General features: G+C 47.3%; 1 protein-coding gene across 1 annotated transcript in view; it reads right to left on the bottom strand.

Moving 5' to 3' along the window:
- Positions 1-4,253: 4,253 nt before the first annotated feature.
- The window catches only part of EML3 (EMAP like 3), a 36,027-nt gene continuing 25,494 nt past the window's right edge, over positions 4,254-14,786 (bottom strand). Inside the window, exons 14-24 of the mRNA XM_080984573.1 lie at positions 13,453-13,591; positions 12,296-12,447; positions 10,974-11,099; positions 10,753-10,884; positions 8,968-9,035; positions 8,590-8,678; positions 7,766-7,863; positions 7,592-7,679; positions 6,105-6,203; positions 5,608-5,738; positions 4,254-5,100 (exon numbers count right to left, since the gene is read on the bottom strand). Of these exons, the coding sequence (XP_080840699.1) occupies positions 4,903-5,100; positions 5,608-5,738; positions 6,105-6,203; positions 7,592-7,679; positions 7,766-7,863; positions 8,590-8,678; positions 8,968-9,035; positions 10,753-10,884; positions 10,974-11,099; positions 12,296-12,447; positions 13,453-13,591 (1,320 nt within the window). The 3' untranslated portion in view covers positions 4,254-4,902. The remainder of the gene's footprint in view (positions 5,101-5,607; positions 5,739-6,104; positions 6,204-7,591; positions 7,680-7,765; positions 7,864-8,589; positions 8,679-8,967; positions 9,036-10,752; positions 10,885-10,973; positions 11,100-12,295; positions 12,448-13,452; positions 13,592-14,786) is intronic.

The raw sequence follows: 14,786 nt of genomic DNA, 5'->3' as shown, positions 1-14,786 counted from the left end.
TCTTCTTGCAGTCCATGGGACTCTCAAGAGTCTCCTCCAGCACCATAATTCAAAAGCATCAATTCTTCAGCGATCAGCCTTCTTTATGGTCCAGCTCTCACTTCCATACATTACTACTGGGAAAACCATGGCTTTAACTATACGGACCTTTGTTGGCAAGGTGATGTCTCTGCTTTTTAATATGCTGTCTAGGTTTGCCATCACCTTTCTCCCAAGGAGCAGGCGTCTTTTAATTTCGTGACTGCTGTCACCATCTGCAGTGATCATGGAGCCCAAGAAGGTAAAGTCTCTCACTGCCTCCATTTCTTCCCCTTCTATTTGTCAGGAGGAGATGGGCCCAGTGGCCATGATCTTCGTTTTTTTGATGTTGAGCTTCAAACCATATTTTGCGCTCTCCTCTTTCACCCTCAATAAAAGGTTCTTTAATTCCTCCTCACTTTCTGCCATCAAGGTTGTGTCATCTGCATATCTGAGGTTGTTGATATTTCTTCCGGCAATCTTAATTCCGGTTTGGGATTCATCCAGCCCAGCCTTTCGCATGATGAATTCTGCATATAAGTTAAATAAGCAGGGAGACAATATACAGCCTTGCTGTACTCCTTTCCCAATTTTGAACCAATCAGTTGTTCCATATCCAGTTCTAACTGTAGCTTCTTGTCCCACATAGAGATTTCTCAGGAGACAGATGAGGTGATCAGGCACTCCCATTTCTTTAAGAACTTGCCATAGTTTGCTGTGGTCGACACAGTCAAAGGCTTTTGCATAGTCAATGAAGCAGAAGTAGATGTCTTTCTGGAACTCTCTAGCTTTCTCCATAATCCAGTGCATGTTTGCAATTTGGTCTCTGGTTCCTCTGCCTCTTTTAAATCCTGGGAGTTCTCGGTCCACATACTGCTTAAGCCTACCTTGTAGAATTTTAAGCATACCTTGCTAGCGTGTGAAATGAGTGCAATTGTGCGGTAGTTGGAGCATTCTTTGGCACTGCCTTTCTTTGGGATTGGGATGTAGACTGATCTTCTCCAATCCTCTGGCCACTGCTGAGTTTTCCAAACTTGCTGGCATGTTGAGTGTAGCACCTTAACAGCATCGTCTTTTAAAATTTTAAATAGTTCAGCTGGAATACCATCACTTCCACTGGCCTTGTTATTTGCAGTCCTTTCTAAGGCCCATTTGACTTCACTCTCCAGGATGTCTGGCTCAAGGTCAGCAGCCACACTACCTGGGGTGTATGAGACATCCATATCTTTCTGGTATACTTCCTCTGTGTATTCTTGCCACCTCTTCTTGATGTCTTCTGCTTCTGTTAGGTCCTTACCACTTTTGTCCTTTATTATGGTAATCTTTGTACGAAATGTTCCTTTCATATTTCCGATTTTCTTGAACAGATCTCTGGTTCTTCCCATTTTGTTGTTTTCCTCTATTTCTTTGCATTGCTCGTTTAAGAAGGCCTTCTTGTCTCTCCTTGCTATTCTTTGGAAATCTGCATTCAATTTCCTGTATCTTTCACTATCTCCCTCGCATTTTGCTTGCCTTCTCTCCCCCGCTAGCCACTTTGCTTTCTTGCATTTCTTTTTCATTGGGATGGTTTTAGTTGCTGCCTCCTGTATAATGTTGCGAGCCTCCACCCATAGTTCTTCAGGCACTCTGTCCAGCAAATCTAAATCCTTAAACCTGTTCCTCACTTCTACTGTGTATTCATAAGGGATTTGGTTTAGATTGTATCTTACCGGCCCAGTGGTTTTTCCTACTTTCTTCAGTTTAAGCTTGAATTTTGCTATAAGAAGCTGATGATCTGAGCCACAGTCAGCTCCAGGTCTTGTTTTTGCTGACTGTATAGAGCGTCTCCATCTTTGGCTGCAGAGAATATAATCAATCTGATTTCGATGTTGCCCATCTGGTGATGTCCATGTGTAGTCGTCTCTTGTGTTGTTGGAAAAGGGTGTTTGTGATGACCAGCTTGTTCTCTTGACAGAACTCTATTAGCCTTTGCCCTGCTTCCTTTTGATCTCCAAGGCCAAACTTGCCAGTTGTTCCTTTTATCTCTTGATTCCCTACTTTAGCATTCCAATCCTCTATAATGAGAAGAACATCCTTCTTTGAGAGCCTAGGACTTGCCAATCAGAAGGTCGGCGATTCGAATCCCCACAACGGGGTGAGCTCCCGTTGCTCAGTCCCAGCTCCTGCCAACCTAGCAGTTCGAAAGCACATCAAAGTGCAAGTAGATAAATAGGTACCGCTCTGGCGGGAAGGTAAACGGCATTTCCGTGCACTGCTCTGGTTCGCCAGAAGCGGCTTAGTCATGCTGGCCACATGACCTGGAAGCTGTATGCCGGCTCCCTTGGCCAATAAAGCGAGATGAGCGCCACGACTGGACCTAATGGTCAGGGGTCCCTTTACCTTTACCTTTATATGCAATATAATAATTCCACAACCAACCGTGGGCTACATACACACCATGTATTTGAGGCAGAGTTCTCTCCCCTCCACAAAAAAACCCGTAGGAACTGTCGTTTAGTAAGGCTGCTGGGACTCGCAGCTCTGTTAGGAATAAACTACAGTCCTCAGGTTTCTTTAGGAGGGGGCCGGATGCGTTTTAAATGTATGTTGTGCACAGTCCTATCTGCTCCCTCTTTATTTGTTGCTGCAGACTTATAAGCCCACCATGTCCTTAGTGATTTTCTATTCTCACAACAACCCTGTGAGGTACGACCGACTATTTTACAAATGTGAAGTACAGTAAGCCCTAGACTTAACACAGGGGTTACATTCCGGGGATCACGCCTAAAGCCAAAAATGCATATAGTCAAAACACATTGAGTGCAGTGGTGGGTAGCATTGCCAAAGTCTTTTTTCCTGGACTCCTTTCCACCCCCTTTCATTTATTTATTCTTAATTTCCAAGTGTATGAAGCTAAATGTACACAAGTTACATGCACACAAAATGCAGGCTTATTGCATATTCATATGCCACCAGTTATACAAAAGAACTTAGGGCTGCTAAAGATGTGCTAGGAGATAAAAGGTACCCCTGCCCGTACGGGCCAGTCGTGACCGACTCTGGGGTTGCGTGCTCATCTTGCTTAAGAGGCCGGGAGCCAGCGCTGTCCGCAGACACTTCCGGGTCACGTGGCCAGCGTGACGAAGCTGCTCTGGCGAGCCAGCACCAGCGCAGCGCACAGAAACGTCGTTTACCTTCCCGCTATAAAGCGGTACCTATTTATCTACTTGCACTTAGGGGTGCTTTCGAACTGCTAGGTGGGCAGGAGCTGGGACCGAACAACGGGAGCTCACCCCGCCGCGGGAATTCGAACCGCCGACCATACGATCGGCAAGTCCTAGGCACTGAGGTTTTACCCACAGCGCCACCTGCGTCCCCTGTGCTAGGAGATACTTGCTCCATTTACCTCTTAGATTTCAAAACAAAACAAAACAAAACAAGTAATCAAGGAGACTACAAAGGACCAGAGGAACTTGGTATGAGATGGCAAATCTCAACTCAGGGTTAATTAAAATATAAAGCCAGATCTTAGGTTAGAGAGGTTGGAGTGAGGAGTGATGTAATCGAGAAGCAAAGTAGCAGGCAGAGCACGATGGCTGATGGCTGTTTGAATCCAGGGCTGTAGCTATGGGAGAAGCAAGACCCTATTGTGAACCCCTCCATTGTATATATGTGTAAATAAATTATCTGTCATTAAAACACCACAGTCTCCACTGTGCCTCATTTCCAAAAGGAAACATGGACCCTGGTTAAAGCGTACTTGGAAACCCTGGAATCTCGCACTGCTCAGAGACTGGGAAAGTGCAACAATAATAAGCAATACTGGTATCTCCCCCGTCTGTTTCAGAAACAACCCAACCATGTGCACACACAGAAATACACTTTTTTCAGCAAAGGAAACATTTCCTGCCCCTCTCTACTTCACAAACATTGAATTTGGCCCAGGCTTCTGTTACAGTTGCCACTTATGGAGCATATGGTCATTGTTCAACTACATGTAGATTTCAAAACTCAGCACTGAAGCTGCACTTAAAAAAAAAAAAAAGTTATCTTTTCCCCTCACTCCCCTCTCCTATAAAAATATGTCCCAACACACAACTGGTGTCACTGGGAGTTGAAATATTATGCTGCAGGTTATCCTGTGTTGTTGGGTAACCATGGTTACCAGCTAGGCCGCAAATTCCTGCTGCAGTCCTTGTCCTTGCGCCCCCCTTCACCACGTCCAGGGTGGAAAAAAAGACACGGAACAGCAGAACTCTGGATGCAAAGGTTTATTTCTCTGCGTTTCTCACAGTGTTAAGGCCCTTCTTTGCGCTTGCTATTTACACATCAGATCCAGCCCCTGCCAGAATCACTAGGAATGTAAACGAAGTACTGAAGGATGGCAGTAAGGGGAGGGGTGTGTGGATAGAGACATTTACCCATCTTCTCTGGACTTAACAGAATCCAGCGTCTTTCAGGCTTGAAAGGGAAACATCACTGAGGTTCAAAGGGAACATTCTCCAGAGAGTTTCCCAAATCTACACCCCTGTCACCTCGCCACTCACAAGTAGTCCTTCTCTCCAAAAACTCCTGTCTGAGAGACAAGGAACAGATCTCTCTGCCTTCTCACACACAACAGGCTAGACATTTTCCTTCACGGTGCCAGTTCTCCTGAGCCTAGGACTGCTAGGTATCCTGGCTGATCCCACCCTTATGTTAATAAAGCAAATCACATTGTTAGCCAAAGGAAATTTAAGTTGGCAGGGAGAAGAGACTCCCGCCTTCCCACGGATCCATCAACCTGAGCACTCAGTCCACAAGAACGAGTCATGGGGATGGGAGGTCAGCCCCATCATCCTCTCTTGCAAGGGCTTAGTCACCATACTGGGGTATGAGATTTTGCTTCTTCCCCTCCCGCTGGCTTCAGGTGCTGACCCCAGCATCCTGGGAGGAGACCGAGGGAGAAGAGAGGGATTGGCTGCGGGCAAGGCTGCCACCCACCACTCGCCACTGGAAGATGCTGGTGTCTTTGCCCCCCATGGAGATAAGGTGGCCATCGTTGTGCGTGAAACGCACATTGGTGACGTGGCTCCCATGGCCGCCATAGACGTGACTTGGTGCCTGTGGAAAAGAAGAAAAGGTGGGTAAACGTTTTGAAAAGGTGGCATCGTCAAGGGGATGTTTAAGCACAGGAAAGCCAATGTGGTGCCCTCCAGATTTTGTTGTTGGACTGCGACTCCCATCAGCCCTAGCCAGCATGGGCAATGATAAGGGATGATGGGAGTTGTAGTCCAACAACAGCTAGCATCTTTTGGCCGAGAAATACCCTTAAAGGTTAGCTGAGTGGCGCAGATGCAGGAATGTGGCGAAAGCAGCCTTGCCTATGATCCATAAGAGACTGGATTAGGTTGGGAGAGCCTAGAGTCACCAGGATCCAGCCTACAGTGTGGGATAAGTTTGAAAGTACAGGTACCCTCTGAAGTCAAGGAAATCAACCCAAGCCTAGAATGGTGATCAGAAGACAGAACTCATGCCCTTATCCCCAGCCTAGCCCAGTTCAGAGCTGAATTAATCCTTGCCTACGAGCAACCTCTTCTCCCACCCCACCTCAAGTCAACTCCATTCTACCTTGGGCTTGGCGCAAGGGTACTGGAAGAGGTGCACCTTGCAGAAATCATCTGCAACAGCCACCACCCGCTCGTTGTGGGAGCGGCAAAGTGCATTGATGTCGGTGCCATCCGATCCGTCAGGCCACACACCTGTGAGCAGATGGGAAGAGAGAGGGGGAAGTGAGATGTGATGAGTACTATGGAGAAGAAGGTGAAATCAAGGCCAGAATCTTACAGGGAGGGGATGCAACTCTGTGGCAGAGAGCATGCAGATGGTCCCAGGATCAATCACCAGGTACAGTTGGGGAAGTTCCCTGCCTGAAACCCAGGACAGCTGCTGCCAGTCAGAGTACACAGTAATGAGCTAGATGGGCCAATGGCCTGACTATGTTTTCTACACACACACACACACACCCCGCCGCCATGTGCTAGGTTAGCACATAGAACCCAGCAGGTTAGCTTCTCAACAAAACCAGCGGAGTAGGCTTGTTTTTCTTATCTTGCCTCCAAACTCACCAAAAACATGAAAGCCCAGCACGCAGGTATACGAGGCCCATTCACGGTCCTTGTTCTCAAAGCGGTTCCTCAGCAGCTTGCAACCTCCAGCCACATCCCCTGAGAACCAGACATGCAAAAGTAAGGGTTAATTTTGCAGAGGATACCAGGCTGTTGCCCAGAGAGAGGGCACTCCTAGGATCTTGATATTTTCCGGTACGATTCAGTCACAGGCCGAGAGGGGGTTATTGTCTTCTGGGCAGCCCAGGACCTCCATAGACACTGCCTAGACTTGCACCCTGGGGAGGTCACTGGTGCTGCTAATGCAGCAGCCATATGACTTCACCCTCAGAAGCGCACTCCTGAGACAGACAGATGGCAACAACAATTCAGGCACATACTGGCATTTTCAGGTCGCACAGATAAAGTCAAATGATAGACCTGTGCACCAAACCTGTCTGCTCCCCCCCCCCCGAAGAGAGCCAGACTTTTGCTATAAGGGATGAGGAAATACACTAGAAAATGTGGAATAACACTTTGGGAAGTTCAACACTACACACTGAAAGTACACACAATGCACATTTAAAGCACATTGTTGTTGTTTAGTCGTGTCCAACTCTTCATGACCCCATGGACCAGAGCACGCCAGGCACTCCTGTCTTCCACTGCCTCCCGCAGTTTGGTCAAACTCATGTTGGTAGCTTCAAGAACACTGTCCAACCATCTCGTCCTCTGTCGTCTCCTTCCCCTTGTGCCCTCAGTCTTTCCCAACATCAGGGTCTTTTCCAGGGAGTCTTCTCTTCTCGTGAGGTGGTCAAAGTATTGGAGCCTCAGCTTCAGGATCTGTCCTTCCAGTGAGCACTCAGGGCTGATTTCCTTCAGAATGGAGAGGTTTGATCTTCTTGCAGTCCATGGGACTCTCAAGAGTCTCCTCCAGCATCATAATTCAAAAGCATCAATTCTTTGGCGATCAACCTTCTTCCCCGAAATAATCCCAGGAACTAAAGTTTTCCCCTTCACAGAACTACAATTCCCAGAACTCTTAATGAGCAACAGTTCCCAGAATTCTTGAGTGCGGGGGGGGGGGGAGGCTCATGTACTTTAAATGTATGTTGGATGTCCTTTAAATATATGGTGTCATCTAAGCTCCACACAAACTAATCACAGTGAATGCTCAATAAGCAGGTGGTCTGGAAGCAAATAGAAACCAGATCACCACATGGGAACAACTATCAGGTCTCAGAATTAACCAAAGGCTCAGGACTTTCCATTTCTCCACCACTTCAGGGACTTCTCCCAAATTTCTCTTTCCCTAACCAATGTGCCTTACTGCAGAAATAAAACAGCAGCTCCACACCTTGGTAGCTAAAGGAATTACCGCACAGTGCACTTCAGGGCAGAATAATTTTTTTTAAAGAGGTTTGTGATTCGGAAGTTGTCATCTCAGGGTTTTCACCTTGAGAAAACATGTAGCTTCCTTCCCCCTCCTGCTCAGACATGGAACTTACAGTACAGGATTTCATAGTCCCCAGAATTGGACATGATGAATTTCCCATCCTTGGACCAGTCCAGATGTGTGATGAAACTGGAGTGTCCCTGGAGTGCAGGGAGAGGAAATGTGCAGGTTAGGAAGCATCTGGTCTGGTTTTGCTTACCAACGAACCAATCAATAATATGCTCACCGTGCAGCGGCCAAAACGGGTGTATTTATGCCCACTGTCCTCTACGCTGTAGATATAAATGAAATTGTCGTGGGAGCCAATGGCCAAGAACTCCCCATCTGCCAAAGAAGGTAAAAGCAGAGTTAGAGGCAGGGGGAGGACAGAGAAACAAATTCCCCAACAGGAAAGGCTGGGGTGGGGGCGAAGGCTCTGTGGCAGAGCATCAAGCAGATGGGCCCCAGATTCAATCCCTGGCATCTCCAGCAATGGCTGGGAAAGCTCCCCTGTCTGAAACCCTGAGGAGCTGCTGCTAGTCAGTATATACAATGCAAAGCTCGATGGACCCAGCGATCTGACTTGAGATGAGACAGCTTCCCATGTTCTTATTTAAATCAGCTGTCCAGCTAGAACCATGAGGACTGGAATCTTCCTTCATTTTTAGGGGAGGAATCTTTGCTTAGTGGTATGGCATCTGCCTTACATATAGAAGGTCCCAGATTGAATCCCTGGCATCTCCAGGTAGAGCTGCTGATAATATTAATAATAATAATAATAATAATAATAATAATAATAATAATAATAGTAATAATATTGCTTATACCCCATCCATCTGACTGGGTTACCCCAGCCACCCTGAGCGGCTTCCAATAAAAGGTAAAGGAACAAAACATCAAACATTAAATCTTCCCAAAACAGGGCTGCCTTCAGATGTCTGAAACCCTGGAGAGCTACTGCCAGTCCGTGCAAATGCATCTGAGCTAGATGGACCAATGGTATGGCTCAATACAAGGCAGTTTCCTATGTGGAAACTTAGGAACTGGTGAAAAAGGAAGCAATGGCCTAACCTGGCGAATAGCGCACCACTGAGAGCTGCTCGTTCCCATCTATGTAGCTCGACAACACTTGTTGCGTCTCCGTGTCCAGCACCACCCATCTGTTGGAGGGAGAAAACAAGAGATTCTCTCAGCAGCCAGTGACCACACCAAAGGGCGCACTTCTTTTCCGGTGTGCAGGTGCACAGAAAGCTGAAATTTAACAGGACAAAGCTCCCCCACTAACTGCATTCTGGCCAGAGGGAAGAAGTTTAACCTGTTGATTTTCTGCTTTTCACACAAGTGTTCTCAAGGCCAGAAAAGAAATTGACAACCTTTACTAACGAAGCAGGGTTGCCCTTCCCAAGTGTGCAAAAGTTGAGGCGAGGGTGGGGTGGAACAAGTAGTTACCGTCCAGAGCTGAACCCGACTGTGACCACTTTCCCACTGGGATGGAAGTCGGCACAGAGCCCTGTCTCCTAGAAAAGAGAGAAAGAGGAACAACATGAGATTTATTGTAAATACTATCATGACATAGGGTGGCTAACTGGATACGGTGCTATTCATTCAGTGTGTTCAAAGCACAGAACTGCCCCAGTCAGGTGGAAAGAGGCTATGAAAGAGGATTAGACAAACTCCTGGAGGATAAGGCTATCAGTGGATATTAGCCATGTCAACTATATTTCCCCTCTGCTGTCAGCGACATTATGCCTCTGAAGACCAATGTCTGGGAATCACAAGTGGAGGGAGAATGCTGTTGCACTAACATCCTGTTCATGGGCTTCCCCAGAGGCATTTCATCAGCCACTGGAAGAACAGGATACTGGAGTAGATAGGCCGTTGGCCTGAACCAGCACGTTCATCTTACCGTATTTACTCAAGTCTACTCCTGCCATAAAGAAGGCTGATTGCCAAAGAATTGATGCTTTTGAATTATGGTGCTGGAGGAGACTCTTGAAAGTCCCATGAACTGCAAGAAGATCAAACCTATCCATTCTTAAGGAAATCAGCCCTGAGTGCTCACTGGAAGGACAGATCCTAAAACTGAGACTCCAATACTTTGGCCACCTCATGAGAAGAGAAGACTCCCTGAAAAAGACCCTGATGTTGGGAAAGATGGAGGGCACAAGGAGAAGGGAACGACAGAGGACGAAACGCTTGGATAGTGTTCTCGAAGCTACCAGCATGAGTTTGACCAAACTGCGGGAGGCAGTGGAAGACAGGAGTGCCTGGTGTGCTCTGGTCCATGGGGTCACGAAGAGTTGGACACGACTAAATGACTAAACAACAACAACAAGCGTGCCAACCTAGCAGTTCGAAAGCACGTCAAAGTGCAAGTAGATAAATAGGTACCACTCCGGCAGGAAGGTAAATGGCGTTTCTGTGCGCTGCTCTGGTTCGCCAGAAGCGGCTTAGTCATGCTGGCCACATGACCCGGAAGCTGTATGCCGGCTCCCTCGGCCAATAAAGCGAGATGAGCGCCGCAACCCCAGAGTTGTCCGCGACTGGACCTAACGGTCAGGGGTCCCTTTACCTTTAATGAGCCATCAAATCTAACGTGCACCTCAGTTTTCAGAACCTTGAAACCAAAAAACCATATTTGCCAGCAAATGTAAATGTGCCTTTGAATCTAATGTGTACCTTATTTTTTGCAATGTAATTTGGCCAAAAAAGGTGAACGTTAGATTCGAGTAAATAGATTAAGTTCTTATGTGCAATTTTCATTGTATTTTTTTATTATTTCCGTTTCTAACCCTTACAATCCCAAAGCATGTTAGCCGATGGCTATTGAAATCTTAGAAGTCAGAGAGGGGTTTTTTGCTGAATGAACTTTCCAACAGGACAAGAATTCGCTTCTTTCATGTGTTTCGTGTCCGCTTTGTGTAGGATGATCATGCAGAAACAACACTTCTCGCCTACCCAGATGCCTGCAAGCTGGACACGAGCACAACAGCACTCTGCCCACCTGTGATTCCCAGGAACTGGCATAATGCCTCCGACAGGGAAAACATAGACAACATGGCTAAGCTGCTGTTGATAGCCTTGCCCTCCATGAATTTGTTAATCCTCTTTTTAAAGCCATCCAAATTGATTCTCTGTGTCCACTGACCCATTCCATGGAACGGTACTACATCAATGGCATTGCCGCCACCCCTGGGCCATGCCACATATTCCTCCCCTCCCGGGTCCAGTTACCTCCAGCGTGGTGCTCCAAGCCAGCGTGTGCTCCCCACTATCCCACATGCAGAGCTGCCTGTCATGGGCGCAAGTGACAAAAAGGTCCCGCGAAGGGTGAGTGCCCAGCCCCCACAGTTCGTCCGTGTGCCCCTGCAAAGGAAGAGCGTTGAGAAGCAGCTGGAGAAGGAAGGAGCAGCTGAGGAGGAGGCCCTGCGACCAGACCAGACCCATCCCTTTACCTGGATTATGGGCCGGAAGCCCTCCGCCAAGCTCCCCCGCAGCAGCGCATTGCGTGTGGTCCCTACCAGCAGCTCCCCTCCATCACCCTCGGCGATGGTGCGGACGGCACCAAACTGTTCTGGAATCTGATTGCCAAAGAAGCAGCAGGCATTATAAAGCTGGTCTGTGTGTAAAGTTTGATGGATTCACCCAAGGATGGATTAAAACCCTTTTTCAGTCTGAGGGCCGCATTTGCTTCTGGGCAAATTTCCGAGGGCCACATGCCCACTTGGAAATTCAATGCTTCAAGTTACTTTGCCTTATTTCCTTTTGTTATTTTTAAGGATTAATAGCAGGCTTCCTCAACCTCGGCTCTCCGGATGTTTTTGGCCTACAACTCCCATGATCCCTAGCTAGCAGGACCAGTGGCCAGGAATGATGGGAATGATGGGCCCAAAACATCTGGAGGGCCGAGGTTGAGGGAGCCTGATTTATAGCAACTCACTTTTCTCCATCAGGGATGGGCTCGAAGCGGGTCAAACAAAACCAGAGGGAACCATCTGATGAAATTTTTAAAATTCATATGATTAAATTGGCAAATGTTTATTTAATTGAGCAACAAGCCTTAACCATAAGGTGTATCCTCCCTTCCGGGTGCAAACCTACAGTGAGGGGCAAAAGCAGTTAAGAGGCTAACCCCAGATCCCCAAACACATTTTAGTAAAAGAAAAACCCACCCCAAAGACCCTACTGTTTCTGGTGGCTGGGGCAAAAAGGTGGGAGAATGTTTGAAGTACAGTGGTACCTCGGGTTACATACGCTTCAGGTTACATACGCTTCAGGTTACAGACTCCGCTAACCCAGAAATAGTGCTTCAGGTTAAGAACTTTACCTCAGGATGAGAACAGAAATCGTGCAGCAGCAGTGGGAGGCCCCATTAGCTAAAGTGGTGCTTCAGGTTAAGAACAGTTTCAGGTTAAGTACAGACCTCCAGAACAAATTAAGTACTTAACCCGAGGTACCACTGTAGACTCAGGGCCGGGGTGAACAGAGCTCATTGCTTTGATGGGGATGCAAACGGCTTCTTCTTTAATCATCAGATGTGTCAGAAAGGATACTTTGTGTGGGTGGGTGTACGTCAGGCTGCAAGTGAAAATGTGTGAGGTGGCCACGCCCACTTTTAGCCACCCCTGGCACGCAGCCCCCAAAGAGTAGGCCAAGGGTGAATGTGGCCTCCTGGCCACATGAAGTTAGCCACCCCAAAGCTAAAGGATATGGTGGTTATTAACATACGCCAAGCAATCTCCAAGAGCTGCTGTGCAGATCCAGTCACCTCCCTTACCTCCACCTCCTGCAGCAGGGAGAGGCTGGGGCTCCACTGGACCAGGCGCCGGTCCTTGCCACCCCCACTGAGCACCGAGCCATCGCGGCACAGGCAGAGAGAGAAGATGCTGCCTTCGTGGGCTCGCGTTTGCTTGCTGATCTGGTACGTCTCTGTCAAGAGAGGTAAAAACACACCTGTGTCAAACCCTGGTTCAGTTTTGTATTCCTTTTTGGTGACATGACATGGGGATTCGTGCCAGGTTCTCTGTTGGCATGCCTCTCCACAGGAACATAGGAAGGTGCCCTATTGTACAGTCAGACCATTGGTCCATCTTATTTGCTTCTCCATTGTATATCTATTTCTATTATAGTACAGGCGACTCCCCACTTATGCTGGGGTTATGCTCTGGTGCCCTGCACGCGTAAGTGAAAACCACGTAACTGGGGAGCACGCTCCAAACACCCTTTAAATGCCTGCTCGGCCATTCCAGATTTTAAAATGCTGTATAGTGGTACCTCGGTTTTCGAGCATCTCACAAGCCAAACATTTCAGTTTTTGAAAGCCAAAAACCCAGAAGTAAATGCTTCCCTTTTCGAACGCTTTTTGGAAGTCGAACGGCTTCCGCTGCGTTGTCCCCCCAATTTTCTCCATTGACTTTGCAGACCGCCCTTTGCGCCTCGATTGTCGAACGTTTCAGAAGTCGAACAGTCTTCTGGAACGGATTGCGTTGGACAACCGAAGTACCACTGTACCAAAAATATCCACAACTGGAATAGAAGCTCTGGGGCTGGCTGGAGACTGGAGGACACACAGAAAAGAGGTTGCTCCTGCTGCGCTACCTCATGCATCAGCTGTTATGTGGGGAAGGTGAGCAGCCTAAGCAAAGCCCCACTGAGCCTCCAGTCTCTTCTCTACCTAACTGAAGTCCTCTTCGGGCTCCAGGAAGCGTCTCTTTGCAAGTTATGAGGATTCTCCAGCTCTCTCCCTCCATTATTTACCAGCACCACACACATATATGCAAGTCAACAGCGACAAGTGGGGAATCCCCTGTAATCATTTCTAACTCTGTGTCAGTCCACAGCCCATAGCATATGCAAATTGTATGCAAATCAGCATATGCCCAAGGAACCACCCTAGCAGACCATGGTTTGCTATTACCATTCACCTTTGCATACCTTTCGCCCCCTTTCCCAGCGTACGGATGTCAGCAGGCACCCTGGCCCAAGTCAGGATGTTGCCCTCCGAGTCTCCGGTCAGCACATCACTGTTGGTGTCGAACACAAAGCACTGGATGAACTTGGGTTTCTTGTATTTCTGGAAAGATCAGGAAGGGGAGATGCTGATACAACGATGGCTGGGAAGAACCGGGCAAGGTTCATTCCCGTATCTCAAAGTTCCAGCAGGATGTTTATCAAAAAATATCTAAAATAATTAAATTGCCTCTTCAGGCTTCTCTATTAATGGTCATTACTGAATATAGGGAATGACAGCATGAAAGTTTGTTTGCTCTGAATAACTTTCAACACAGATGTAAGCTGCAGCCAGGATTTCAATACGCAGTACAGTAATGGAAAATTTCGGGGGGCGGGATCTACATTTGTCTTTGTAGTACAAGAACTGACGGAGTTTGGCTATTGTGGGGGAAAAATAAACACATAAATTTTGTGTCTTCAAAGGGATGGCGGATCCAGAATGCTTCTACACCATCTGGTGGGATTTTATTTATTATGCTTTGGACTTAGATGCCAAACATTCACTGTCTGCAGTACTGGATTTAGGGCAGTGCGTGCTGTCCCCCGTCCCCACCACAGGGCGCCAAGCTGAGGGGGCACAAAATAATAATAAATAAAAAGGGTATTATTGTGAAAATAAGAAATATTTAGGGAGTGGGCAGTGCCAAATTTTGTCCTCGCTCAGGGTGCCCTATTACTAAAGTCTGCTCCCACCATCCATGCCAGTTTGGGAAATATGTAGGCTTTGGTTTATACTGGTGTGTTACCATTTCTTTCTTTCTTTCCTTTTATCTGTATATGTTAACAATGTAATGCACTGCTACTGTGATTTTGGGTTGTTGAAAGAAAAAGAAGATGGGGAAGAAGAAGCTGTTCAAGAAGGAACTTGCATTTGCGATTCTGCCCAGGGTAAAACATAGAAGTTAGCAAATGATAGCATAGTGATCTGGGAATCTGTGTGAGGAGTTGCATGGGGAGAAGAAAAGAGAAAGATTAACTTGGACAAACAACTAAGGTCAGGCAAGGCATGGAAACAATGAGAGACTTTTGAGTAGCGAGCATTGACTGGGACAGAATAAAATGTCAGCAGAGACACTGGTCACAACCACACCACACAGCCTGCCCACTGCCAAGAATCCCAGGAACTGTAGTTTGCCCCTCACAGAGCTATAATTCCCAGCACCCTTAACAAATGACAGATCCCAGGATTCTTTGAGGGAAGCCATGTGATTTAAATGTGAATTAAACATATAGCGTGGATATGACCATTAAGTTAT

Source organism: Podarcis pityusensis (genome assembly GCF_964106645.2).
Source record: "Podarcis pityusensis genome assembly, chromosome: 16".
In the NCBI taxonomy this organism is placed as follows: domain Eukaryota; kingdom Metazoa; phylum Chordata; class Lepidosauria; order Squamata; family Lacertidae; genus Podarcis; species Podarcis pityusensis.
Note: the sequence above shows the minus strand (reverse complement) of the source record. Positions and strands in the feature narration are given on the sequence as shown.